The following is a 23,648-nucleotide window of genomic DNA, read 5'->3' as shown; positions in this document are numbered from 1 at the left end:
TGTTTGTATGCTGGCAAAAGTAATGAGGCGAGTCAAAAATAGCAAATGCTGGTAGACACAAGTCTCGGATCAGCTTGTCTTAAGAGCTTGTCGTAGCACGGCGCGTGGTGAGACGGTAAGGGGAAGGAAGTAACTGGGCGTCAAGCTTCGGGGCGGTTGCTGAGGGAAACGACGAGTTTTGGAAGAATGTAGCGCTCGAGAGAGTTGAGTTGTCCAGAAAACTGCTCGTGAAGATAGGCTGATGACGTGCCAGTGTAACAATGATTCGACGTCGCATAGATTGGCCAGAGGCGCGACCTGATTATAACCTGCTTGTCGTCCGCCGTGATGATCGCATTTCGAAACTATCAATTGTACACAGCCACACTTTGATCGTCACTGGCACATTCTAGCCACAAACGCCTAAGTGCACCGCCTCACGCAAGGGGTCGAGGTGTCAAGGATCGACCCGGCGTTAAGTCCGACAAGCAATCGATCCGGAACGCGTCTGGAGCTGACGTGCGAGCTTCGAGGGGTGTGATAGCTACAAGACACATTTTTCTCTTTGCCTTTATACGTACCAGATCTTGTCTTCACACACAAGCTAGGGAAACATGCGGTCATGGTATCAATTGTGCACTGCTGTGCTGCTATCGTCGCTAGCGCTAGGTGTTTACGGCAATGAGGTCAAAGTTGTATGTACTGCTGCTTCAATTGAGTCGAGCGTTGACACTGCAATACTAACACTCTGCACAGGACCAAAAGGAGGAGAACCGGCAACAATGCTCTGGCATGTTTAGTCGCAAGGGCTGGGGTGGAGCTGTAGACCCCTTCATCTTGACCAAGTTTGTTAAGCCTGAGAACATACCCGAAGACCAGGATCCCGTCGTATCGCTCGTTATGTTCGAGTGGTCGGATCGCGACTACGTTGGTAAACTCATGGACGACACAACCTCGGATCGTGCATACATCTGCGATGCCACCGCCATCGAAGCCAAGTTCTGCAATACAACAGAGGAGGGCGAGTTCATTCTATCCCAGGACGCCGAAAAGAGCAAGAGCATGATCATCACACAAGCAATACATCTCAAGAACCCGCCTGCCATAAACTATCCTATCAAGCGTACTGGATACTATTGCGTGGGCACGTACGGTTATACTGCAGAGAACTACAACGGTATCGTCGAGTTCCGCAACAGTTACGGCGAGCTGCCTGCTGCTCAAATCGCAAAGCTGCCCTTTTACGGTGCTCTCACCCTCGTCTACGCCCTTGCATCTGCCGGCTGGGCTTTCCTATATTTCCAGAACCGACATGACATTCTGCCAGTCCAGAACTACATAACAGCCATTCTGGTTTTCCTCGTCATCGAGATATTTATGACATGGCTCTTCTACGACTTCCAGAACAGGCATGGTCTTAGCACAGGCGCCAAAGCGTTGCTCATCGTGGTTTCTGTCCTCTCGGCAGGCAGAAACTCTTTCAGTTTCTTCTTGCTACTGATTGTATGTATGGGGTACGGCGTCGTCAAACCCAGTCTGGGTCGCACGATGATCTGGGTTCGCTGGCTGGCCATCACTCACTTCATCTTCGGAGTTGTCTATGTAATCGCCTCTCTTTCCGTGACCCCTGAGAATGCTGGCCCTCTGGTCTTGCTCGTAGTACTGCCTCTCGCAGCTACACTGACAGCCTTCTATATCTGGACGCTTAACTCGCTCAATGCCACCATGAAGGACTTGATGGAGCGCAAACAGACCATCAAAGCCATGATGTACCGCAAGCTCTGGTGGTGCATTCTTGGCTCCATCGTTGTCATCTTCGTCTTCTTCTTCGTAAACAGCTGGACTTTTGCCGGAGTTAGCGATGAGGACTTCGTACCCACACATTGGTCGTCACGTTGGTTCATTCTGGACGGCTGGCTCAACCTGGTGTACCTCGCGGATGTTGCGTTCGTTGCCTGGCTCTGGCGCCCAACAGCAAACAATCGCCGCTTCGCCATGAGTGATGAGGTATGTGACCCCTGAAATTTGGCCGACTTTATACATGCTAACTTTGCTGTCTAGATTGCTCAAGACGATGAAGGATTCGAGATCGCAAGCATGCGCTCTTCCCTCGACTTTGACGACCCTGACCTCGAAGGCGCACCACCCGCCTATGATGCCCCTAGGAACAATGCTTCAAGCTCCATAGCCAACCGTGACACATCACCTCTGCCAGCGCCCAAGCCGACAAAGCCTGCGCCATTGCCTAGAGAATCTTTGGATGGTGAGACGATATTTGCGGTCGGTGGAGAGGATGACGATGACGAGAGGTGGAGTGAAGACGACAGTGATAACGAGGGCAAGCACTTGACGGGCAAGAAAGATTAAAAGACATCGCAAGATGTGAGTAGTGCACCCACTGATTGCAATGTCTCTGTTTTGGAGAACGATTGGCAGGGTTGCGATGATATTTTGTCATTCATTGGGTGGCGTTCTTCCTAGTTCTCGATCTTCTGCATGAGGCATCTTTTTTGATCCGAGCAATCCTCTCCTCTTGAGTCTTTGTCTTCGCCGTGGTCTCTGAGTTGGTTGTAGAGTGGCCATCCGGGGAGTGACGCGAACCAGTAGCCACATGATCTTGGTGTAGGAATTCTTGCTGTGATTTCTGATTATTGCTTTTGTTTGAACAATTATCCGGCTTTAGAACACGGTATACCCATTCCAGAGCAAAAAGCCAACATCCACTGCGATACTCGCAAGCCCATACCCCAACTTCATCTCAATAACACTCCAAATCCACAGCGTCCCCAATGGAGGCGCCTGCTTCATGACCGCAAAATAGTCATACGTATTACCCGCATAAATCATATAACAACCCGAAGCCACCGCAACAGCCAAACAAAGCAGTTGCTTGAGCGTTTGAAACCGATTCGCCATCTCCGACTTCATCATGTAGACGATCAGAAACAAGATCGGGTATGCGATAGTCGTGCGTTGGAAGATTGCCGGCCAACTGATTTCTTGCGCGTATTGCTGGAACACGAGCACGTCGAGCGTAAAGTGCACCATTGCCAAACTTGTGGACAGAAAGAAAGACTCGGCTCCAGCTCCCATGACTGCATCGTCGTCGTCGTTGTCGCCATCGCCGTCTTTTGCTGGCAACAGCACTCGCCCGTTCTCGTCGCGGGCTAAACCATCACCGAGGGATTTTTCAAACGGTTGGCCTGAGGACATCATGCCTTGGAGTGCGGCGGTACGCTCATCAGCGATTTCGAGTAGGGTTTTTCCTTTTGGTCCGCTGCGGTCTGGTTGTGACATGGGGATTTTGGGGGCAGAGTTTATGGTTGCTGTGGATGGGTGTTTGCCAGAGTCCTTTGCTGCGGCGCGGCGTTCTTTTCTGTTGCGTGGTTGGGTTTCTTCTTCGGCCATTGTTTCAACTGCTGGAGACTTCTCGAGATTTTGACTGGGTTTTCCTTTTGTTTTCCTGTAAAGTTGCTTTGTGTTTGTTGGTGAATTGTGTGTTCTACGGGCTTGCTTTAATTATATAATTTTTTTGAGAGTTGTCGTTTCCGGCCCGTGATCGGCATGCGAGCGAGCATCAATCAACTTCACCCCCGAGCTTCAATCATTGTCCATCAGTACAACATCAAACAGGTTACAATCATTTCAGGCATCACTGGATATCTAAGGAGCCAAAGGAATCGACCAAAACCCACCTCAGCAATCAATGGAAATGCGCGGGTTGTTCTGGGCAGCAGCAGCACCCATCATCATCTCAATCCTCTGGCTCTACACCAGCGTCCTCACCTCCTCATTCCCCATGCTACGCAACAAGCGCATTTGCCTTTTGATCGCCCACCCGGACGACGAAGCAATGTTTTTCGCCCCTACTGTACTCGCACTCACAAACCCTTCACTCGGCAACCACGTCAAAATCCTGTGCCTCAGTTCTGGAGACGCCGATGGCTTGGGTCACATCCGCAAGCAAGAATTGGTCAAGAGTGGATTGTTACTGGGCTTGAGAGATGCAGATGACGTGTTGGTGTTGGATGATGAGAGGTTTCCTGATTCAATGACCCAGGTGTGGGATAGTAAGGCCATTGCCAGTTTATTGGCTTCGACATTTGCGCCCAAGATGGCAAAGATGGGAGCGAAATCTACTCCTGAAGCAAGCATTGATGTCTTGATCACTTTCGACGTGGTGGGGGTTTCTTCACATCCAAACCATATCTCGCTTTATCACGGTGGCCTTGCATTTCTGAAGCAAATAATGCAGAAGCATTCAGGTTGGGAGAACCCGATCAGAATGTATACGCTATCTTCGACCAACATGGTCAGGAAGTATGCGAGTATCCTGGATGCGCCATTGACGATTGCAAAAACCGCATTTGCCAAAAAGGAAGCTGGCGAGTTTCCTACTCCGCTCTTGGTCGTCAGCGGTATAGGCAGCTACAGAAAAGCACAGAGAGCCATGACAAAAGCACATGAGAGTCAAATGAGATGGTTCCGCTGGGGTTGGATCAGTATATCGAGATATATGGTTTTGAACGACTTGAAGAAAGTCAAGGCTGTGTGGAGTCGAAGCAGCTGAGGAACAAGAAGAAAGAATGAGAAATCTTTTAGCTGGTGGGGACATCTGCACGGCAGTTTTTCGTATGCTGTGCGAGCTTGACAAAGGGGGGGGACATGCAGCCCTATGGCTTGATCTTGCTATCGTGTGGTCCTGAGACAACCAGACGGGTCGCTGCATGGATGTCACGACACATGACTTTTGCCAGCACAGTCTGCTCCGGACCAGATCTTTGCAGACAGAACAAGCCAATTGGCAGAAATCAAGCAAAAGGAAGCAATACGTTGACAACCTCGATATGCTTGACTGAAGGGCAACCAAGCAAGCAGAGTATCGCGACGGTCAAGTGGTTCGAGCAAGTAGCACTGGAAGAGGGGGACACCCAAAGCAAAAAGCTGACATATCTGCACGACGAAGCAAGCGAACAAACACCGAATATCACCTGTCTTTCAACCCTTTGATGTATGGAGCCCTCATCAGGCACGACAGGGCACTCTCTTGCGTTTCTGACCGATCTTTGCCTGTAGTGACTCTCTTCTTTCTTCCTGCTTCTTGTTCGACGGTGTCTGTACTGTTCGTTGGCTCTCGGCACGTTTGCATTGTGTGCTTTAGCCATATGCATTCCTTCTCTTGCATACACAATCATGTTGCGTTTGTCGTGTCTCGGGCAGTTATCGAAAGACATTCACACTTGTTCGATTGCAGCATCTCCAATCGCTCACGCACACATCGAGCAATGCTGTTTTCTCTCATCAGGAAGATCAGCAGCTCACAGCATACCAAAGACGACATGACAGAACAGGCAAAGGACGATGGTGTCGACGACAAGCACGAGATCAAGCAGCAGGAGGATATAGATGGCACCAGCTATGATCCTGATGCAGACCCGAGAGATCCTGGCAGCTATTATACTTTCCCGCACTTTGTCGAAGAGTAAGTTCTATGATTCCCCACTTGCCCTCGTTGGACTTTAATGCATTTGTGGAAACCTTTGTGCGTTTTGATAGTCATATAATTAACGGATGATCAGCAAGCAAGAGACGGAGACAACTCAGCAAAGCCCGGGTACTCCTACGCAGGACCAGGAGGCTACTCATCAAGACCCGGGTACCTCTGCTCGAAACTCCAACTGCTCCTCTCCAACCTCAGCCTCAACCCGTCAAACCGCACAATGCACCCCGATCCCCAAATCCACCAGTCCCTCAAGCCCAGGAGCTTCCGACCCAGCCTCTCCCCCTTTTTGGCCCATTTCACCCGTAGCAAAACGCGTCCGCTCCAAGCCCTCTACACCAAACCCTTCCTTGCCTTCACCACTCCAGAGACGCTCCACAACAACTCCCCAGCCCACCTCACCACAGCTCTCTCGCGTGCAACCAAGTCGCAGAGCCATCGCCATGACAAATACTCAGTACAAATCCCCGTCATCAGCAACAAAGTATCATTCTTCGCCAGCAGCACGTTCGTTGAGGAGTATCTCGGCAGCTCAATCGCCGACGAGAAGGTCACAACAGCAACAGCAGCAGAAACGACTGTCTGCTCAATCTCAAGGGTCACCGAAGAGGGATAGTGGCAAGACGGGTTGAAAGGGGCGTTGTTTTGTTGAGAAGGTCATGCTCAAGGAAGCAAATGTCGGCACTGTTGCTAGTAGGCGAACTCCTCTGGCTGGCAAGAGGGCGGTGAACTAACGAGGGATTTTGCTGTATACACAGCGAAGCACAATGGAAACGTGCAGATTCTGGAACCTGGCTCCAAAGAAGAGGCTGAAGGAGATCATGAGATGTCATACACACAAGAAATGCAAGATTTGTGAATAAAAACTTTTTGAGATTTTTTGGCTTGTTTCGTAGAATATGATTTCTCGAGGGGATATAGACGGGAGAAAAAGGGGAGGAAATAAGACTTAAACACTGATGGTCTTGAACACGTTGAAACCATTGCCACCGGTGGCCATGAGCGCACCGGGGATCTGGGGGTGCCAGTGCGACTCCTTAATCTGCTCCATGTAATGGACGAAGAGCAATTGGGGTGGTACATCCTGGACACCGGCAGTATCGCGGGACTCTTCATCGTCGAGCTCGACAGCCAGATCCCAGAGAGTGAGGGTGTTATCGCCAGAGCAGACGGCAACGATGGAGTCGTCTGTGGGATGCCAGTCGACACTGGTAATCTGCTCCTTGTGGAACTTGAACGAGGCGACAGAGTTGGGCTTGGGCGAAGTGGTGACCGAAGGCTTCCACTGGCGCAAGTCCCAGACTGCCCACTCGCCGTCTTCGTGGCCCGAGGCGAGCAAGTGTGTGGTGTTGCGCGACCAGGAGAGCACGTTGACATCGGTGTTTGCGACTTGGACGCTGAGAGCGGGCTTGCGCGACTTTGATCGGGCGTCCCAGATCTTGACGGTGCCATCAGCAGAGGCAGAGGCAAAGACGTTGCGTTCCGAAGGAGACCATTGCAATTCCTCGACGGAGCTGTTGTGACCGGTGAAAGGAGTTGTGTCGGTGACAAAACCGCCGCCTTCGGTGCGAGTGGTAGCAAAGATGCGGCCATCGACATCACCAGTCAAGAGCTTGCCGGCGGGGAAAAGTGGTGACCAGTCGACAGCGTAACCTTCAGTCTTCTTGTGTGCGCGGATGGTGCTGACGGGCTTGTTTTGTTGGGCGGAGATGGTCATGCCGGGGTTATCGAACGAGGCGAGGTGAGGAGTAACGTCGTGGATGAAGACGTCGCCAGATTCGGTCATGACGGCGCTGAGGGTGGTTGGAGGGGTGGACGATGAGGCTTGCGGGGTTTGGTGGACGCGGATGCGGTTTGTGCATGTGTTCAAGGGAATGTCCTTGGTCTCGAGAATGGGCTCGAGAGATTGCTCCTCCTCGTCTTCGTCTTCATCCTCAGACTCGGACTGTTCGCCACGGTCCATGCGACCCAAGCTGCTCATCTTCATGACCATGATACGGTTCTCCTTCTCGCTTCCTCGTGCGGCCTGAGTACCTGCGACGGCGTAGACGGTTTGAGGATAAGACTTGCGGTTGTCGCCCAACTGGTCCTTGACGAGATCGAACGAAAGACAGGGCCACGGAGCTTCCAGGTTGTGCAGCATCTCATATGTCGAAGTATCCGGAGCCAGCGTCTGACCAGCTTCGAGTTTGTGTCGTCCTGGGATAAAAGTGTCTTGGTCTAGGTCCATGGCCGCTGCGTCCATCAGCACTGAAGGTGTGTCAAAGAAGACGGAATGAATACACACCCTCACGCTCTTCAGCCTCGCGCTCCTCATCGGGTCTGCCATCAACACCGGCCTCGAGGATCTCATCTTCGCTCTCGAACTCGTCCTCAAACTCGTCTTCGAACTCGAGGTCGTCGGGCTGGCCGTCCTGCGGTCTCTGACCCGACTTGAGGGCGCGGATCTCGTCCTCCTCGGATTGGTCTGCTGTGCGTTTGCTCATTGTGTGTGGTGGATGAGTGGCGTGGGTTGGTATAGTATGGATGGGCTTTTTTTCGTTGCGCAAAGAGCGGCCATCTTATCGATAAGGAATGACGGGCACTCGGGCACTGCCAAGAAGACGGCGGACCGTGGATTCGCGCCGGGCGTGTGTGGCTGGCACAGGCCGAGCTGGAGTTGGAGGGGCGGCCCCAAACAGCGCATGCATGGTGCATCTTCTGCATACAAACAAAGCCGCGCTCCCTTTGCTATCGTCCGTCCTCGCTTCTTGCACCGCGGCCTTCTCTCTTTGACAGAAAGACATTCGACCTGGAGTCTTTTGTACCACGCGCTGGAACGTGTAGCTCGAACCGCTCGATTGACCGCCTTGCGCTTTGACTGGTAGCCGCACACCTGCGACGGCCTAGTGCCCAATTCTCAACCACTCGCGACTGTCGTTGCCCATCCGTGTCATTACACCAAGCTCTGTCAACCCTCAGGCCTCCCGTCCAGCTACAGGATACAATCAAACCATGGAGCACTCAGAGCCCGTCCCGCAGCCCTCGAGCTCCCATGACGCCTCGCTCGAGGACGCGAGCATGCACACCGTTACTGCTTCATCTGTCAACGCTCTCCCCCATATCCACAACCACAACATCTCCGACTCTGCCGATTCCACTCGTCGCCCTCAAACCTCCTACTCCGACACTGGCTTCGCTTCTCACTACCAATCTCAAGACAACACCCTCGACCCGCAACAACAGCACGAAGACCAAATGCCACAGTACCCCTCGAGACCGAGCTCTCGTTTGAACCGTCAAAACAGCGACTACAGCGACCAGAATGCCCAGCGGCAGCAGGCCCAGAAGAATGCTAGCGTCGTCATCAAGGTTGGAATGGTCGGCGATGCGCAGATCGGCAAGACCTCTTTGATGGTCAAGTACGTCGAGGGCAGCTGGGACGAAGACTACATTCAAACTCTGGGTGCGCAACGAACATCGCCATCACATCTGCACACGTGCTAACCACCTCGCAGGTGTTAATTTCATGGAAAAGACGATTAGCATCCGCAACACAGAAATCACCTTCTCAATCTGGGACTTGGGCGGTCAGCGCGAATTCGTCAACATGCTGCCCCTTGTCTGCAACGACGCCGTCGCAATCCTCTTCATGTTCGACTTGACCCGCAAGAGCACACTCAACTCCATCAAAGAATGGTACCGTCAAGGCAGGGGCTTCAACAAGACCGCAATTCCATTCCTGATTGGCACAAAATACGACCATTTTGTCAACTTTCCAAAAGAGGAGCAAGAAGAGATTAGCATGCAGGTATGAGTCTCCATTAGTTTGATGACTTCTAGTCAAGGCCTCTGACACACGACAGGCTAAGCGCTTTGCCAAAGCCATGAAGGCCAGTCTTATCTTCAGCAGTACCAGTCACAGCATCAACGTTCAAAAGGTCAGTCTCGGATTCTCTCAACCCCCTGCCGTGTACTAACAGTTACTAGATCTTCAAGATCGTGCTATCAAAAGCCTTCGACCTTCGCTGTACAATTCCCGAGATCGAGCATGTAGGCGAGCCTCTGCTCCTCTATCAACACGTGGGCTAGGCCTTGCTTTGCGGACTCGATCAGTCTTACCCGACTCGACCCCTGACAGCACTACCATCAATTCCGCTTCTTTCTCTTCTTTCTCGTTCTTCTAATCACCTTTTCGGCTGGGCTTCGTAAGAGAGAGGAAACACACACAGAACCTTTTTGCATTGGATCGGAGAAACAAGGGACGGTTGACTTTCTGGGCCAAGAGCTGGGAATTGAGAAAGAGAATCATGTTTTTTTGTGTCTTTTTGCACTTCTTGTTGCATGCTCGATTTTAGCGAAAGAAACCACGGCGTTTTTCTGGGCTGTTTCTTCTTGGAACGAGAGTCTTATCTTCGTTTTCACAAATCAGTCGTTTTTCTCAGTTTCATGTGCTTGATGTACTATCATCTGTTTTTCTGATCTGCTGGTGCTGCAGCCAACTCGTCTAGTTGCTTCCTTCTGGCAACGACGTCTTTGAAGCCTTTGACGTCTTCACAGCCTTCTGGCAATGCCTTGAAGCGAGTCCGTGTTTTGACATACCAACCCATGGCAGAAATACTCATCACTCTTGTTAACCTCGTCACTCTTGCCGACATCAACATGCTCGTCGTTCTCAGCGCCCTTGCGCCACCACCACAGCATCAACCCACCATGTAACGTCCAGTTGCAACCGTGGCAGTAATGCTCGACTCTGGACTGATGAAACAAAGGCACATGAGTTTTCCACGGCAGATGCTTGCGCACGAATTCGTGGTTTGCGGATCCAGTCGCCCAAGTCAGAATTCAGCCGCACGTACTCGTCGGTCTTGCGGGCTTCCCAGCCAGCGTGGTTGTCTTTGCGCTTGGCTTCTCGGAAGACTGGGTCGTTGCGGTAGCGGATTCGGTGGCATCTGGCTTGGGCGTTGTAGAGGGCTCTGCGGGATTCTTCGTCCAGAGAGAGCTAAGAAATGTTGCATTGCAATGGACACTTACCCATCTCTTGAGATGATTGTGCATCTTGACAGCTACACATGTAACATAGCTTTGTACCTGGAGAGGACGAATGACTTGTCGAGATCTGTTGCTAACAAGAAAGATGAAGACAGGCGAAAATACAACAAGTCGTTGATTTGGTGTAGACAATGTTCACCGTCTGTCCAAGAGCGACAAAGCCCGGGAACGAGAAGGGAACAAAATTGAATCAAGGAAACGCATGTGAGAGTGGAGATTTTGGGCGTTGACTGCGGCAGTTCAAATCGCGATGATCGAGGCAGATGGACAATGGAGGGGCATCGGCGCGAACAGTGACATTGGCGGTTGGGCGCGGCATGTCACCTCGATCAACGATTTCGAAGAAGCCGATAAAAGGCAGACAAGAATGAGTGGACTTGGAGCAACGGAAGGCAATAGACGGCTCGAGGACTTGGGAATGACCGGAGAAAGGGACAAGACGACAGCAAGTGTGGTCATGGATGATATCTCTTAGAAGGAAAGCCGGCAGGCAGGCATGACGATGGTCGGCGCACGGGGACTTTTCCTGGGGCGTTGAGAGGTTTTTGGACGCAGCACGCGAACTTCCAAGCCTCAGGTCTGTCTACGCACACACGGGCCTTGAGCGCTTTTCTTACCTCCCCCCTCGCCGTCTCTCTTCCTTCTTGCAACTCACTCGACTCTCAGAAATCACGCAGCTCAAGACGTCCAGCTTCATCCTACCACGCAGCACGCGTTGTCGAATGAACTAGGGCGAGTGCGGGATTTTCGTCACCTCTTCTTGTGGCTTCATACAACGAACTCTACCGTCTGCTTTTTGGTCTGTACCAGACACCGCTCTTAGATTCGCCCGAGTCCCAGCTGCCGCATAGGACTATCTCTGGGGTTCTTCCTCTCTCGGAGGAAGACTCGTGGAGGCCTAGCCGTCAATCCAGTCTAGGTTTCGCGCCATTCAAGCCGCCATAAGACGTATTGGACCACACGCAACACACTTATCTACCTGCAACCCGACATCTGGTTATGGCACCTTCGGCTATCTCTCCGACCACTGAGCACTATGCATCTCTGTCGCTGAAATCATCATACACCCCCCGTCTCGAAGAAAGCCACAATGGGAAGGCTCTGTCCAAGCCCATGATCGCCCGTGCCCTGTACCAGCGCGTCCAGAGCATTGATCAAGACACTTGCGAGCCCGGCGAAGAGGATGCCTTCTTCGTGGCCGACATGGGCGACATCTACCGCCAGCACCTGCGCTGGAAGAAGCACCTCAACCGCGTCAAGCCCCACTATGCCGTCAAGTGCAACCCCGACCCCCAAGTCCTGCGTCTACTGGCTGCCATGGGCACTGGCTTCGACTGCGCTTCCAAGGCCGAAATCGACATGGTCCTCCGCCTCGGTGTTGACCCCTCTCGCATCATCTACGCCCAGCCTTGCAAGACAAAGTCCTACGTTCGCTACGCTGCAAAGCAGGGCGTGCGCCAGATGACTTTCGACAACGCCGACGAGCTTTACAAGATCAAGGATCTTTACCCCGATGCCGAGCTCTACCTCCGTATCTTGACCGACGACTCGGCCAGTCTCTGCCGTCTGAGTCTCAAGTTTGGTGCTTCGCTCGACGACACGGGTGATCTTTTGGCCCTTGCTAGCAAGCTCGGTCTCAATGTTGTCGGTGTCGCTTTCCACGTCGGATCGGGCGCCTCTGACCCTGCAGCCTTCCTGAAGGCTGTCCGCGACGCTCGCTTCGTCTTTGACCAAGCAGCTGCTCTAGGTTACGACCTGAAGACCCTCGATGTTGGCGGTGGCTTCGTCAGCGAGACCTTTGACGCCATGGCTGCCGTGCTGTCTGCCGCTCTGGACGAGTATTTTCCTCCTAGTGTCCGTGTCATTGGCGAGCCTGGCCGCTACTACGTCTCCTCTGCCTTCACCATCGCCTGCAACGTCATTGCCCGCCGCTCAGTCGAAGACAAGGCTCTTGGCCTCAACAGCTACATGCTCTACCTCAACGACGGCGTCTACGGCAACTTCAGCTCCATCATGTTCGACCACCAACACCCGATCCCTCGCGTCTTGAAGGCTGCAAACTCGCCCGCCTCCACCTACGACGCAGTAGCCGCTTACGATGCCAACATCCAGTCTCCCATCGAGTACTCCATCTGGGGACCTACTTGCGATGGCATCGACTGCATCTCCGAGAGCTGGACTTGTGCACAGACCCTGGATGTGGGCGACTGGCTGTACTTTGAGGATATGGGTGCGTACACCAAGTGCAGCGCTACCAAGTTCAATGGATTCAGCGACAGCCACGCCACTGTCTACATTTCCAGCGAGCCCGGTGCTTCCGCCCTTTTGGGATACTAGAGCATCTTAAGAGATGGGACTATTCGCAAGAATGAAGGATGATGAAGAAAAGTGCTTTTTGTGTTTTTGTTGTTTTGGAAACATTGTTCAATTGTTGGTTTTTTAGTACATATTGCACCGCTTTGGTAAACGTACATGGAAGTGTTGATATTGTTTTATTTCGTCACTTTCGTGCTGTGTGGCTTGTGACTTTGATCGATCACGAGCTGCTTGCTGTTCAAAGCTGTTGACGCATGTCCACCTTGTCCATTGATCACTATCATTGGTTACTACAAACTGCAAGAAAGTGTAAAAAAGAATGATCCGTGTATTAAATTTCCCTGCCTTCTACGGTATCGTTACATGCTAGTAATTGCTCGAGTGGAAATATATCCTGTACGGCATCCCATTCTGTCTTTCCCCCAAAAAACAGCCTTGAACACCCAACCAACTCATTCTGTTTTTGCTCATAAACTTCATACCTCTCGATCTGGCCCTTCTCACGCAGCCATGACCTCAATCTTCTTGCCCTTGACAGACTTCCACTCCACAGCCAAAGACCCCACAATCGACAGCGTGGCCAACGCAGCAGCGACATAATACGAATTCGTCAATGCATCGTTGTACGCTCTCAACACGCCAGCACGGTATTGCTCTCCAATAGCCGATTTGAGCTCTGTAGCTCCGGTTCTCAACACAATAGCCGGGTCCAAGTCGGGAACAGCAGCCTTTAGCCCAGAAACAAGTTTATTCGTAAACACGTTTTGGCCGACTGAGATGAACAGCGCTCCTCCCAGTGTTTGGAAGAACATGACGATGGCGGTGCCGGTGGGGATGTCGGCTGCAGGCAAGGCGGTTTGGACGGCGATGAGGATTTGCTGCATGCCCATTCCTACGCCGATGCCGAAGAGGGCTTGGTAGCCGATCCACTCTGCGTGGCCGGTGTTGACTTTGAAGGTGGTGAGGAGGCCTGCTCCGATGGCCATGAGCACTGAAGAGGCGACCATGAAGGGTGTGTAGTATCCGAATGTAGTGACCAGGCCTCCAGCTACCACCGAGCAGATGACGACTCCTAGGATCAAAGGCAGAGACATGATGCCAGACTTTGTGGCGGAGACGCCCTTGATGGCTTGGAACCAGATGGGGAGGTAGTATACGAAGAGGAAGAAGGCGGCACCGAGGGAGACGCCGAACCACGCGCTTGCCGCAACACTGCGCTGCTTGATGATGCGAGGAGGGATCGTAGCTCTCTCTCCAACGTAGAACTGGATACTGACGAAGACAGCGCACAGCACACCGAAAACGACAAAGAGGGCAATAACGCGCCCGTTGCTCCAAGGATATGTGCTTCCACCCCACTGGAGTGCTAGCAACAGACAAATGATCATGGGCAAGAAGACCAGAGTACCAAAGGGATCGAAATCCATGACACGATTCTTCCAGCCGACACTGAGCTTCTTTGCGCTGGTCGTAGGGTTGAAGAAGAAGAAAATAAAAATCATCGTGACGGCTCCAAATGGCAGATTGATGTAGAAGCACCAGCGCCACGTCAAATGATCAGTGAAAGCTCCACCCATAAGGGGCCCTGCTACACTGGCGAGGCCATACATGGCACCAATAAGACCGGTGTATGATGGTCTTGACCGAAGCGGTACAGAATTGGCAATGATCAAGATGGCTCCAGAGAACAATCCAGCAGAGCCCACGCCAGCAATGGCACGTCCAACGATCAGAGCTGTCGAGGTTGGAGCGATACCACACAGGAAAGAGCCGAGTTCGAAGATGAAGAGTGCGACGAGAAAGACCCATTTCAAGCTCAAGAAGGAGTAGAGCTTGCCAAAGAACAATTGGAAGGAGCATGTCGTAAGAAGATAGGCAGATCCATACCAAGCAATGTCGTCAATTGCCTTGAAGTGGTCGGTGATCTTGGGAATGGCAGTCGCGATGATGGTGTTGTCCAGAGCTATACAGAAGACGGCCAAACAAAGAGCAATGGTGATCAAGGTGAGCTTAAAAGCCGTAGGATACTCGATTTCTGGATCTTCTCCGTTCTGTTGTGTGCCTTCGGCGTCAATTCCAGCTGCTGGCTTCTCATCGCCAGAGACGACTGATGCAGTCCGGATGTTTGCTTCATCAAGCTTCTCTGAGGATTGGAGTACACCAGGTGAGGTAGCGTCCAATGAGTCCGGACGACTAGAGTCCTTGATCTTTCTAGCGAAGAAACCCATGTCGAGGGCTTAGCTAAAAGAGTATCTCGATACCGATGAGTTTGTTTTGTGTGGTGTGAATTGAGGTGTGACAAGTCGCGACGGGGATACACGATGAGAGGAATGCAAGCTCTTTTTCTACAGCAGAGCTTTGGTACCGAAAAGATACCTGCGGCTGAAAGCAAACGGAGTCACCGAATCAAAATCCACCGACGGCCAGACACGGACACAGCGACGGGCAGATGGCTGCCTGGCGATTATGAAAGCGCCTCAAACCTGAAGTATAACGACATCTGCGCTAGCGCATTCCGACAGCGAATCTCAGAAGCTGACAACCCGACCGTGTGGCTATCCAGAGAACTAGTGACATCGGGTTATGATTCCAACCGCGTCCGTTTGTCTGCCAAGACTCGTATACTTCTTTTTGCGTTATGTTTGATCCATCCCTGCGTTGTTTGTGGGACGATGTTGTCTCTAACAAAGGGGGATTCTTGGACCGGGGTGGAGGATCAATTGCTCCTTGTCCGACTGGTAGCGAAACCCATGGCTTGCTATATGGTATTGTAAGCAAGCCACCAATTTTAAGGTTCCATGCAACCTCCCTATGATATCAGACCATCTTTATCCGACCATACCTCGAGAGTGAATTCTGCAGTCAAGAGCCAGGTATAATAATGCATAGTCGCAGACAACAAGGTTGTATCATAGCCAATTGTCGCGCGCACGAAGGCTACTAGGGGTTTCTGTACCATTGCAGCTGCTAGCTCTGTTTTCTCCACGATCCGGGACCGTCCGAGTGGATCGTTAGCATTGTCTGTTTTGGGCTTCTCAGGAGACTTGACCTCAGGTCCTCTGTAATCCTACATCGTTTGAAGCCGGGGTTTGTAAGCATTTGGTCATGGGAACTCAAGTACTGTACGTGAATCGGCGACTCACGCGTCCTTCAAGGGCACATCCACGAAAATCGGCGACTCACGCGTCCTTCAAGGGCACATCCACGAAAATCTCACTGCCAAGCTGTCTTATACTAAGCCTTATGTCGCCTGGTTGTTGATACATGATACGTGGACGCTGGCAACATCGTTTCTAGCTCTGCTTACTGTCCACTGTCAGGGTACTCATCGTAGTTGTTGCCTGCACTTGATTGTGTCTGACTTCAAATGTTCAGTGCTTGACACCATTATCTCGCGTGCCGTACCACGTCCGCAAGTGGACAACAAATCGACGTGCGTGTATTTACCTCGCTTCGATACAGATACCTCCATGCTCACACATTAACGCTCTCAATTCATGTGGCTTCTCTCGATGTCCATTCACATTTGTCTACGACCGTAGGAGCCCGCCATCAGGGTGGAGTTCGTGTCGAATGGAGTCGTGGGAGCTGAAGAATCCGAAGGCTTGTTAGCTGAATGGGTGGGGGCAGAGTGACTGCAGATCAGAGCGGTTCCTCTCAAAAACGGTTATACGGAGAGCGATGTGCAATACGCCATACTGTCTGTGATAGTCGAGCAAGAACCCCACAAAGCGACCCTAGTTGCCAGAGAGATACTGCGTACCCATGAGGACAAGCAACGGCCGTCGGCCGTGCATCTTGCCACAAAGCAGTTGATTCGTAATATTGAAGATCGCTCTTGCTGCATTCTGACACAGCAACTCAAGCCATATATTGTTGGCTGCGGTCGGTGTACCTTCGAAATGTTTGCGTAACACCATCTTCATCTCGATCGAGATATTATAAGCGAATGATGGCATCATGCGAGATCTGGTCAAGAAGGACGAGACACTTACCGCCGATGTGATGTCTGCTCTCTTGCGGCCTTGCAGTGCAACGACTGTCCTTGCTGCCACCTTGGTGATTCTGTGGAGATAATCGTCATGGAAGCCTGGCTGACGGGAAGACTGCCTGAACACGAATATGGCATGATCTTCTCGTTGAGCGATGGCATTCATGTGCTGGAAGTACGGCTCGGAATACGTAGGCTGAGGGCTGGTATTGACGTTGATCGCCGAGAGACTGAGTGTCCATAGTTGACGTTGGTGCTTGAGTGACTGGGCGTGTGCGTTGGCAGTATTCCTTCGTTGACCGTACTTTGTAAGGAAGTGAGCAACAAATTGGCCCATGTCGACGGGTTTCATCTTGCAGACTGTACAGTTGATGTAGCCAGGCAAGTTGTATGTTGCCGCGGCGTGCTAGCGGACCCAATGCGAGTTCATCGTGGTAGCTCGCTTGAATGTTCGACCTGTGTGATTGTATACCTGTTCTCGCCAGCATTGATGAGTTTGGGGCAATCGAGGATGAGTGGCGCCGGATGCTTCTTTGCTCCAGGGCAGACTCCTATCTGCTCATGGACGAAGTGGCGTGTTTCATCTAAAACCCATCGGTCGCATCCGAACTCGCACGGCAAACCATTGTTAATAGGATATTGCCAGTGACTAGGCTGTTCGATGTACTGGTAGAACTTGTAAGCCAAGAAGCCGGCATCAGAATCTTGTTGACATACTGGACACTGGAAGGCGGCATAAGTTCTGTCGTCACCAAGAACATGTGACGCATCGCGGCACTGCAGGCCAGCATCGGTTGTGTGTCGGTAGTTGAGCTCGCACCGGAGGAAGGCTTTGTACGTTGCTGCGTCCTTACCAGCTGGCCGCGGGCCGGAGGTTTGCATCTCTGTTTCGTCTTCGTCGCTAATGTCACCGCCATCGATATCGCTGGAGACGTCTTCGTCTGGTTCGAGTTCGGGATATCCAGGTGCAGAAGACTCGAGCAGCGCCTCGAGATTTTACCAAATGAAAACTCTGTGCACGATGTCCTTGGAGATACACCCCTTAGTTCCCTTGATGACTGCTGTAGATGACTCTCGGGGATCGTAATATGTAGGCAAGGAGAGTGAGGTCATTGTCCTTTCCCACAATTGTATTTGTCCGTCTAGGCTAAGGTCCTTCTGTGGGCGACAGCTACGTTTAGCGCGGGCGCCAGACACGCCTTCTGCATCATCGAACGCGTAGCGAAGGATGTCGTGGCTTTCGTCGTCACCTGGTGCGTTGAAGTTATGGACATATTCACCGCGGACGCCATCCGTCCAGGTTGCAAGGTTCAGAATGTTGAAGCACTCTTCAGCGTGACAAGAGTCCCAGTGAGCGGATCGACAGTTTTGTGTTGGGGAAGCAAAATGGTGCTCACAACCTTGGAAGCCACAAATGTGAAGGCATGAATGTTGGAAATCTGTCGATTTGTGACTACATTGTCCAGTGAGGCACGAGGCTGGGAAGCTGACATGGTCGACTATGTACTCGTTGCCAACGTCAGGCTTGGGTCTCCCAGATCTTCTGGGTTGCTTGTCGGCCTTGGGGCGGACGGAAGGCTGATCCTTCTGTTGCATGTCGGCATTAGGGTGGACGGAAGGCTTGTTCTTCTGTTGCTTGTCGGCATTGGAGCCGATGGCAGGCTGATCGTCAGAGGAATGAAGACACGTAGGGGAGGTAGGCAGGTCCTGAGTGAATTGGGTGAAAGGGTCGTTTAGGTAGGAGGCCCCTTCTGTACGAATGTTGCGGCTGTTGTATGGAGCGTCTAGGCAGTCGTCTTCGTCGGTAGATGCGTCATGGTGAGTGGAGAGCTTCGGCACATTTTCATTACTGTGGGTGAATGTTCGTCGTTTCACGGTGGGAAGGCAGAGTGCCTCAGCCTCTGCCCTCACATAAAAGATAGAGTCGTTGTGAGTGGAAGGAACTTGGGAACAGTTGGACATCTTCCTAGATGAAGAACTGACTTTCTCGGCAGGAGAGCTCGCTTTTAGTGACTTCATGTCGTTATCCTTACGGGTGAATGCCTTCTCTTTAGATGTGTCGATGTCCCGTAAATATCCTCCCTCAGAATGTTTGGGCTTCTTGGAGGGGGATCCGAGCTCTGGTGACTTCTTTGCGGATGGCTCGTCATGTGGATTGGTAGGACCGGATGGCGACCGTGGTTCCTTGGACTTCTTCGAAGAGCGCTTGCGCTTGCGATGATGGGCAGACGGCTCTTCTCGGAGAACGGCAGGGCTGGTTGGTGACTGTGGCTTCTTTGATGTGCCACCAGAGCGCTTGTGCTTGTGATGATGAGCAGACGACTCGTCTCTGGAGCTGGCAGGGCTGGAGGATGGCTCCACTGGGAGAGGCTTCTTTGATGTGAGCGCCTGGGCTCCGATGACAACGAGGCATCACTATGGCTGCTAGCGCCGTCCGAGGAAGCAGATGAATTACGCTGTCGATCACGACACATTGCTCTGCGCTGATCGCTTTTGGAGTGACGGCTGCCGCTACGCGCTTCGGCTGCTTGGGCTTTCTCTCTTTGTCGTCTGGACGTGAGAATGTTAGTAGGATTTTCCAAGAGAAGGGTGGTGGGTTATGTACTGGACATCATAGTGGGCTGTGATTGTTTGATCAGCCTTCCTCTTGGTGGTCCGGTCTGTCATGTTGTATCTCTTGATTGTTCGAATTGACAGCGGAACCCTTGTATCCAGTGGCCGGGAGCCTGTCTTTGATCTGCCAAACGCTTGTCTTCGTATGCATGCTGGCAATGTATATGATGAGGGGATATAGAAGACAGAAGATCAGGCGTATGTGAAGACGTGGTAGAGTGGAACCCTTCGTGCTCTTCAAGTGTTGTAGACGACGCTCGATAGCCTTTCAGTAACAGATGAGATATAATAATTGCTTATGAATACGGATTCATGTGCGCCTCTGACAGATTTGCAGCGCCCGCTAATATCTGGATACCGCGTATGTGCCGTTTCAGGTGATAGTTTTCCGGGGTCATCGATCGTGTTAGATTCACGGCCTACGGGGAGTGGCATGGACGTACAGGTGGAAGTCCTGTTAAAGGCAACATTTGGCTTGGTTGTCAGCGGACGCTTGATTTTGTTATGCTCCGGGGTATATGGGGACATTGCGAGGGAACTATAGTGTATGGAAGGAGTAATCTGTACGGGACACTTGATAGGACGCCAGCGCTATTTATACAAGATGTGTTAACTAGTATGACCGTGGCTAAGACGGAAAGGAGGCATAACACCACAAAAAGCTGACAATGTTCCGTGAGAACAGAGGCATAAACTATTATGCCGTGACTGCACTCGAAGTCGATTACCGATGCACGACTGGTCTGTACAGAAATTTACAATGGCATTCTACCAAGGGGCTGCAACGTTATACGACATACTTGTCGATGAAATCCTGAATGCTGTGGAAATAACCGGCCTCAGCAACTGTGTTGTTATGGTCACCGTAAGGGAACTCCTTCCAGATCTTCGGCTCTGACTGGCAGATGTCGAAGAGTCGTTTCATATGCGATGGCCTACTCATCGATCAATGCCATGCTCGGGAAGCTTGCATATGGATACGTACGGTACTATTTCATCTTGAAGCCCGCTCAAGAACAGGACTGGAACGTTTGTGATCTGTGGAATCATTTCTTCGCTGGGCCAAACTTGATGACAGAGTGGCGTCAAGTATTTGGCTGCAGGGATAACACTGCCACATGTCAGTCGGTCACCATAAATCATTGAAAGAGGTATCATATACCTCGGAATCATTTTCTTGATACTGAGAAAAGTGTTCTCAAGTATCAAGCCAGCAATATCGCCTCGATCCTTGTTCTTGACGGCCAGTCCAATACTGACAGCGCCCCCCAGACTCTGGCCATAGACTACGATCTTTGTTTTCTTGAGGTCTTCCCGACTTCGAATATAGTCGAGTCCAGTTTGCGAATCTATTGCGATGCCCTTTTCGTTCGGATTACCAGTCGACAGACCGTAGCCTCGGTACTGAAGCATCAAGACGTTGCAGTACATGTCATTCGCCAGAATTTTAGCGATAGGAAGTCGATGACCGATGTTTCCAGCATTTCCATGGAACATGAGGAGAGTGACATTCTTTGCCTTGCTTGCATTTCCTGGCTTTACGAGGAATGCGCTCAAGTTCTCACCATCCGGCGTGGGTAGAGTGAGCTCTTCGGCGTCCAGTCCCAGCTGAGATGGTCTTGGTACATCGGTGCGAGCATTTGCAGGAATATTCCGGGGATAGATAAGCTCACTCGGAAGGGTCAGAAGAGGGTAGTCAAATAACATCAGAAGACATACTTCTGGTAATAGAACAGGCCGCTGCTGATAACCATGCCCAGACCAGAAGCGAACATGAAGGGTATGCGAAGATAGCCCCATAGTAGAGTGGCCATATCTCCGGATGCCTCTGAGAAACGGCGAGATTGAGAGTTGGCTGATTTCAAGGGAGGTCTTGTCGAAACATCTGATTTAGTTGGAGAAAGCGAAGCGAATTTGAAGTTTATCTGGCGAGGAAAGTACTTGGCGAGGCGAGGTATTACCATAGGTATGCGCGGAGAAGGAGTAAATGAGAGACTGCGCGCATCCCATGCATCGGGATGCTGCTCAGGGGAAGGTGATTGGTGGTTGCTGCGGTTAGTGACGCCGGAAGCTTGGCGCTTTGGTGCATCATTGATGGTTTGCCTGGAGCTGTTCGCAACATCCGACTTGCATCTCACTCTCAACACTGCACGCGCGCTCTTTCATCTTGCATACTTCTGGACCCATCGGACATCTCACACTGCGCATTCACAATACACACAACTTACTCACGATGATCGGACAAGCAACGGGCATGCTCGGCGAGGGTGAGATTGCCTCCGAAGAATAGCTGTGCCAGGAGCTTACCAAGATGCAGATGGCATTCATATCGATATGAATCACCTCAAGAAGGGTGAGGTCAAGTGAGTGTCGTCTGAACTCGACCAAGAGCTTGACGGAATGCTAACACGACACAACAGCCTCGGAACCTCCATGTACGTCCAACCATCTCCAAGCGCACGCCTCTCACCTTACTGAACCGTCTCCAGCATGGCCATCAACTTCAAGGATGGTGTTATCCTCGGCGCAGACAGCAGAACCACCACCGGTGCTTACATTGCCAACCGTGTCACGGACAAACTCACTCAAGTCCACGATACCATCTGGTGTTGCAGATCCGGCTCGGCCGCAGACACCCAAGCAGTTGCAGACATTGTTCAGTACCACCTGAACATGTACGGCATCAACAACAACGAGCCCCCTACTACACAAACCGCCGCCGCCATCTTCCAAGAGCTGTGCTATGACAACAAGGATATGCTGAGGTAGGTTTGGCGCTGGGCGGCAATGTCCGATTGACACTGACCATGTGCGCAGTGCTGGAATCATCATCGCTGGATGGGATCGTAGACATGGTGGCCAAGTCTACTCAATACCGTTGGGCGGCTCCCTTCACAAGCAATCTTACGCAATCGCCGGTTCTGGTTCGACCTACATCTACGGATACTGTGACGCCAACTGGAAGGAGGGCATGACCGAGGAAGAGGGTATTGACTTCGTCAAGGGATCGCTGAGGGAGGCCATCAAGTGGGATGGAAGTTCAGGCGGTGTGATCCGTATGGTCGTCCTCACCGCAAAGGGTGCAGTAAGACATCTCTACTTGCCCGACAATGGCTACACTGGTCCTGGCACCAAGTGAGAGAGCTGCAGCGAAGGCCAGCCATACAGCGACGGTTTTCGCTTTTGACGCCGCAACTTGTTACGCAGCGGAGCATTTGGTCCGGGCAGCTAGATGCTAGCGTGCATTTGACTTCTCACCCATCGCTCTTCCACTTGTCACTCCCAAGCGTATCATGGGCTTGCGACAGTATTGATGGAGAACGAGAAGGACCAGAGACACCAGATAGACGATACGAAACCATGTCGCATTGATGCATTGACACGTCTGCTTGTTGTGTCAGAAACGCAACCCACGTGGTAGACTAGAGACGGCGCGAGTAAGGACCAGTCGTTATGCAAATCAGGGTGAGTCGACTCGCGCGGAAGCTTAAATAGTGTCCGGCGTCAACGACGGGACTGTCCCTTTGGGCCTTGGCCGCTTCCTCTTGTACTCGCAGCCTCACCCTCTGTTTTCTGTTGATTCCATTGTCCGATCTCTTGCGCGTAGAGACAGACTCCCTCCAGACATCCTGGTAGCAATTGTTTCTATGCAGAGAAAGATGCCTTGCATGTGTGAGTAGCAGATGCTTTTCTTTCCTTCCAGCCCAACTCGGCCTCGAATGTCTCCGTACCTACGGAGTATGCAATATGCCAATGGCTGTGACGTTGAAGCTGCGACGAGTCGGCGACACCGAGACTCGCTCGCTGGCCGGTCAGAACGATCCATCCATATTGTATCTGCTTGCTGTACGCGATGCAAAGGCCAGATTGCTCTCGTGTCTCGCTGCTGTTTGCCTTGTTCATGTCGCGAGCCTGTCTTGGCCGTTTTGTTGGTTGCTGAGAGCTTTGCCCTTATCCCCAACCTCTCACGACGACTTTCAGCACGCGCATCGCGGCAGCTCAAACTCCATTTCTGCCGCGCGACTAACGCTTGACACAACAGAATATCGAGAGTCTGTAGATTAGGTGTTCGATAGCAATCGACACTTTCACGCATCACTTTCGCACCCCACTGCCGCCACCATCTCCCCGGCACTCTCCAGCATCACACCCCCCCCCCCCCCCCCCCCCCCCCCCCCCCCCCCGGGACCACCACCACGACCCAAGCGGCCCCCCCCC

The 23,648-nt window shown here is 52.0% G+C and overlaps 12 protein-coding genes across 12 annotated transcripts; 6 read left to right on the top strand and 6 right to left on the bottom strand.

Annotated features, from left to right (window-relative positions):
• Positions 1–593: 593 nt before the first annotated feature.
• On the top strand, positions 594–2,346 carry M436DRAFT_37172 (uncharacterized protein; the record flags this gene model as incomplete). Its single annotated transcript, XM_013576544.1, has 3 exons — positions 594–674; positions 736–1,986; positions 2,041–2,346. 3 exons carry the CDS (start codon positions 594–596, stop codon positions 2,344–2,346), a joined length of 1,638 nt encoding a protein of 545 aa, XP_013431998.1.
• Positions 2,347–2,658: 312 nt separating this feature from the next.
• Positions 2,659–3,387, bottom strand: M436DRAFT_36609 (uncharacterized protein; the record flags this gene model as incomplete). Its single annotated transcript, XM_013576430.1, has 1 exon — positions 2,659–3,387. One exon carries the CDS (start codon positions 3,385–3,387, stop codon positions 2,659–2,661), a length of 729 nt encoding a protein of 242 aa, XP_013431884.1.
• Positions 3,388–3,691: 304 nt separating this feature from the next.
• On the top strand, positions 3,692–4,549 carry M436DRAFT_36539 (LmbE-like protein; the record flags this gene model as incomplete). Its single annotated transcript, XM_013576419.1, has 1 exon — positions 3,692–4,549. One exon carries the CDS (start codon positions 3,692–3,694, stop codon positions 4,547–4,549), a length of 858 nt encoding a protein of 285 aa, XP_013431873.1.
• Positions 4,550–5,144: 595 nt separating this feature from the next.
• M436DRAFT_69302 (uncharacterized protein) lies at positions 5,145–6,111 on the top strand (the record flags this gene model as incomplete). Its single annotated transcript, XM_013576839.1, has 2 exons — positions 5,145–5,461; positions 5,559–6,111. The coding sequence occupies 2 exons, from the start codon at positions 5,145–5,147 to the stop codon at positions 6,109–6,111; spliced, it is 870 nt and encodes a 289-aa protein (XP_013432293.1).
• Positions 6,112–6,428: 317 nt separating this feature from the next.
• On the bottom strand, positions 6,429–7,965 carry M436DRAFT_35317 (glutamate-rich WD repeat-containing protein-like protein 1; the record flags this gene model as incomplete). Its single annotated transcript, XM_013576199.1, has 2 exons — positions 6,429–7,714; positions 7,767–7,965. The coding sequence occupies 2 exons, from the start codon at positions 7,963–7,965 to the stop codon at positions 6,429–6,431; spliced, it is 1,485 nt and encodes a 494-aa protein (XP_013431653.1).
• Positions 7,966–8,473: 508 nt separating this feature from the next.
• On the top strand, positions 8,474–9,550 carry M436DRAFT_69297 (small GTPase; the record flags this gene model as incomplete). The annotated part of the gene is made up of 4 exons (XM_013576835.1): positions 8,474–8,924; positions 8,977–9,269; positions 9,325–9,399; positions 9,449–9,550. The coding sequence occupies 4 exons, from the start codon at positions 8,474–8,476 to the stop codon at positions 9,548–9,550; spliced, it is 921 nt and encodes a 306-aa protein (XP_013432289.1).
• A 374-nt stretch (positions 9,551–9,924) lies between these two features.
• M436DRAFT_36258 (uncharacterized protein) lies at positions 9,925–10,252 on the bottom strand (the record flags this gene model as incomplete). The annotated part of the gene is made up of 2 exons (XM_013576360.1): positions 9,925–10,032; positions 10,097–10,252. Coding segments are annotated over 2 exons (264 nt in total), but the record flags the coding sequence as incomplete, so codon positions are not given.
• A 1,257-nt stretch (positions 10,253–11,509) lies between these two features.
• M436DRAFT_78013 (ornithine decarboxylase-like protein) lies at positions 11,510–12,847 on the top strand (the record flags this gene model as incomplete). The annotated part of the gene is made up of 1 exon (XM_013577004.1): positions 11,510–12,847. The coding sequence occupies one exon, from the start codon at positions 11,510–11,512 to the stop codon at positions 12,845–12,847; it is 1,338 nt and encodes a 445-aa protein (XP_013432458.1).
• Positions 12,848–13,326: 479 nt separating this feature from the next.
• M436DRAFT_78012 (MFS toxin efflux pump) lies at positions 13,327–15,054 on the bottom strand (the record flags this gene model as incomplete). The annotated part of the gene is made up of 1 exon (XM_013577003.1): positions 13,327–15,054. One exon carries the CDS (start codon positions 15,052–15,054, stop codon positions 13,327–13,329), a length of 1,728 nt encoding a protein of 575 aa, XP_013432457.1.
• Positions 15,055–16,346: 1,292 nt separating this feature from the next.
• Positions 16,347–19,958, bottom strand: M436DRAFT_60101 (uncharacterized protein; the record flags this gene model as incomplete). Its single annotated transcript, XM_013576704.1, has 7 exons — positions 16,347–16,438; positions 16,590–16,752; positions 16,822–17,177; positions 17,441–17,742; positions 17,818–19,205; positions 19,273–19,367; positions 19,874–19,958. The coding sequence occupies 7 exons, from the start codon at positions 19,956–19,958 to the stop codon at positions 16,347–16,349; spliced, it is 2,481 nt and encodes an 826-aa protein (XP_013432158.1).
• A 196-nt stretch (positions 19,959–20,154) lies between these two features.
• On the bottom strand, positions 20,155–21,244 carry M436DRAFT_60100 (alpha/beta hydrolase BEM46/Esterase/lipase/thioesterase; the record flags this gene model as incomplete). The annotated part of the gene is made up of 5 exons (XM_013576703.1): positions 20,155–20,173; positions 20,231–20,365; positions 20,416–20,541; positions 20,593–21,102; positions 21,150–21,244. 5 exons carry the CDS (start codon positions 21,242–21,244, stop codon positions 20,155–20,157), a joined length of 885 nt encoding a protein of 294 aa, XP_013432157.1.
• A 419-nt stretch (positions 21,245–21,663) lies between these two features.
• Positions 21,664–22,569, top strand: M436DRAFT_78010 (putative proteasome component Pre3; the record flags this gene model as incomplete). Its single annotated transcript, XM_013577002.1, has 5 exons — positions 21,664–21,697; positions 21,748–21,793; positions 21,851–21,865; positions 21,920–22,195; positions 22,248–22,569. 5 exons carry the CDS (start codon positions 21,664–21,666, stop codon positions 22,567–22,569), a joined length of 693 nt encoding a protein of 230 aa, XP_013432456.1.
• Between the last annotated feature and the right edge of the window lie 1,079 nt (positions 22,570–23,648).

This window comes from Aureobasidium namibiae, assembly GCF_000721765.1.
Source record: "Aureobasidium namibiae CBS 147.97 unplaced genomic scaffold scaffold_1, whole genome shotgun sequence".
Lineage (NCBI taxonomy): Eukaryota > Fungi > Ascomycota > Dothideomycetes > Dothideales > Saccotheciaceae > Aureobasidium > Aureobasidium namibiae.
Note: the sequence above shows the minus strand (reverse complement) of the source record. Positions and strands in the feature narration are given on the sequence as shown.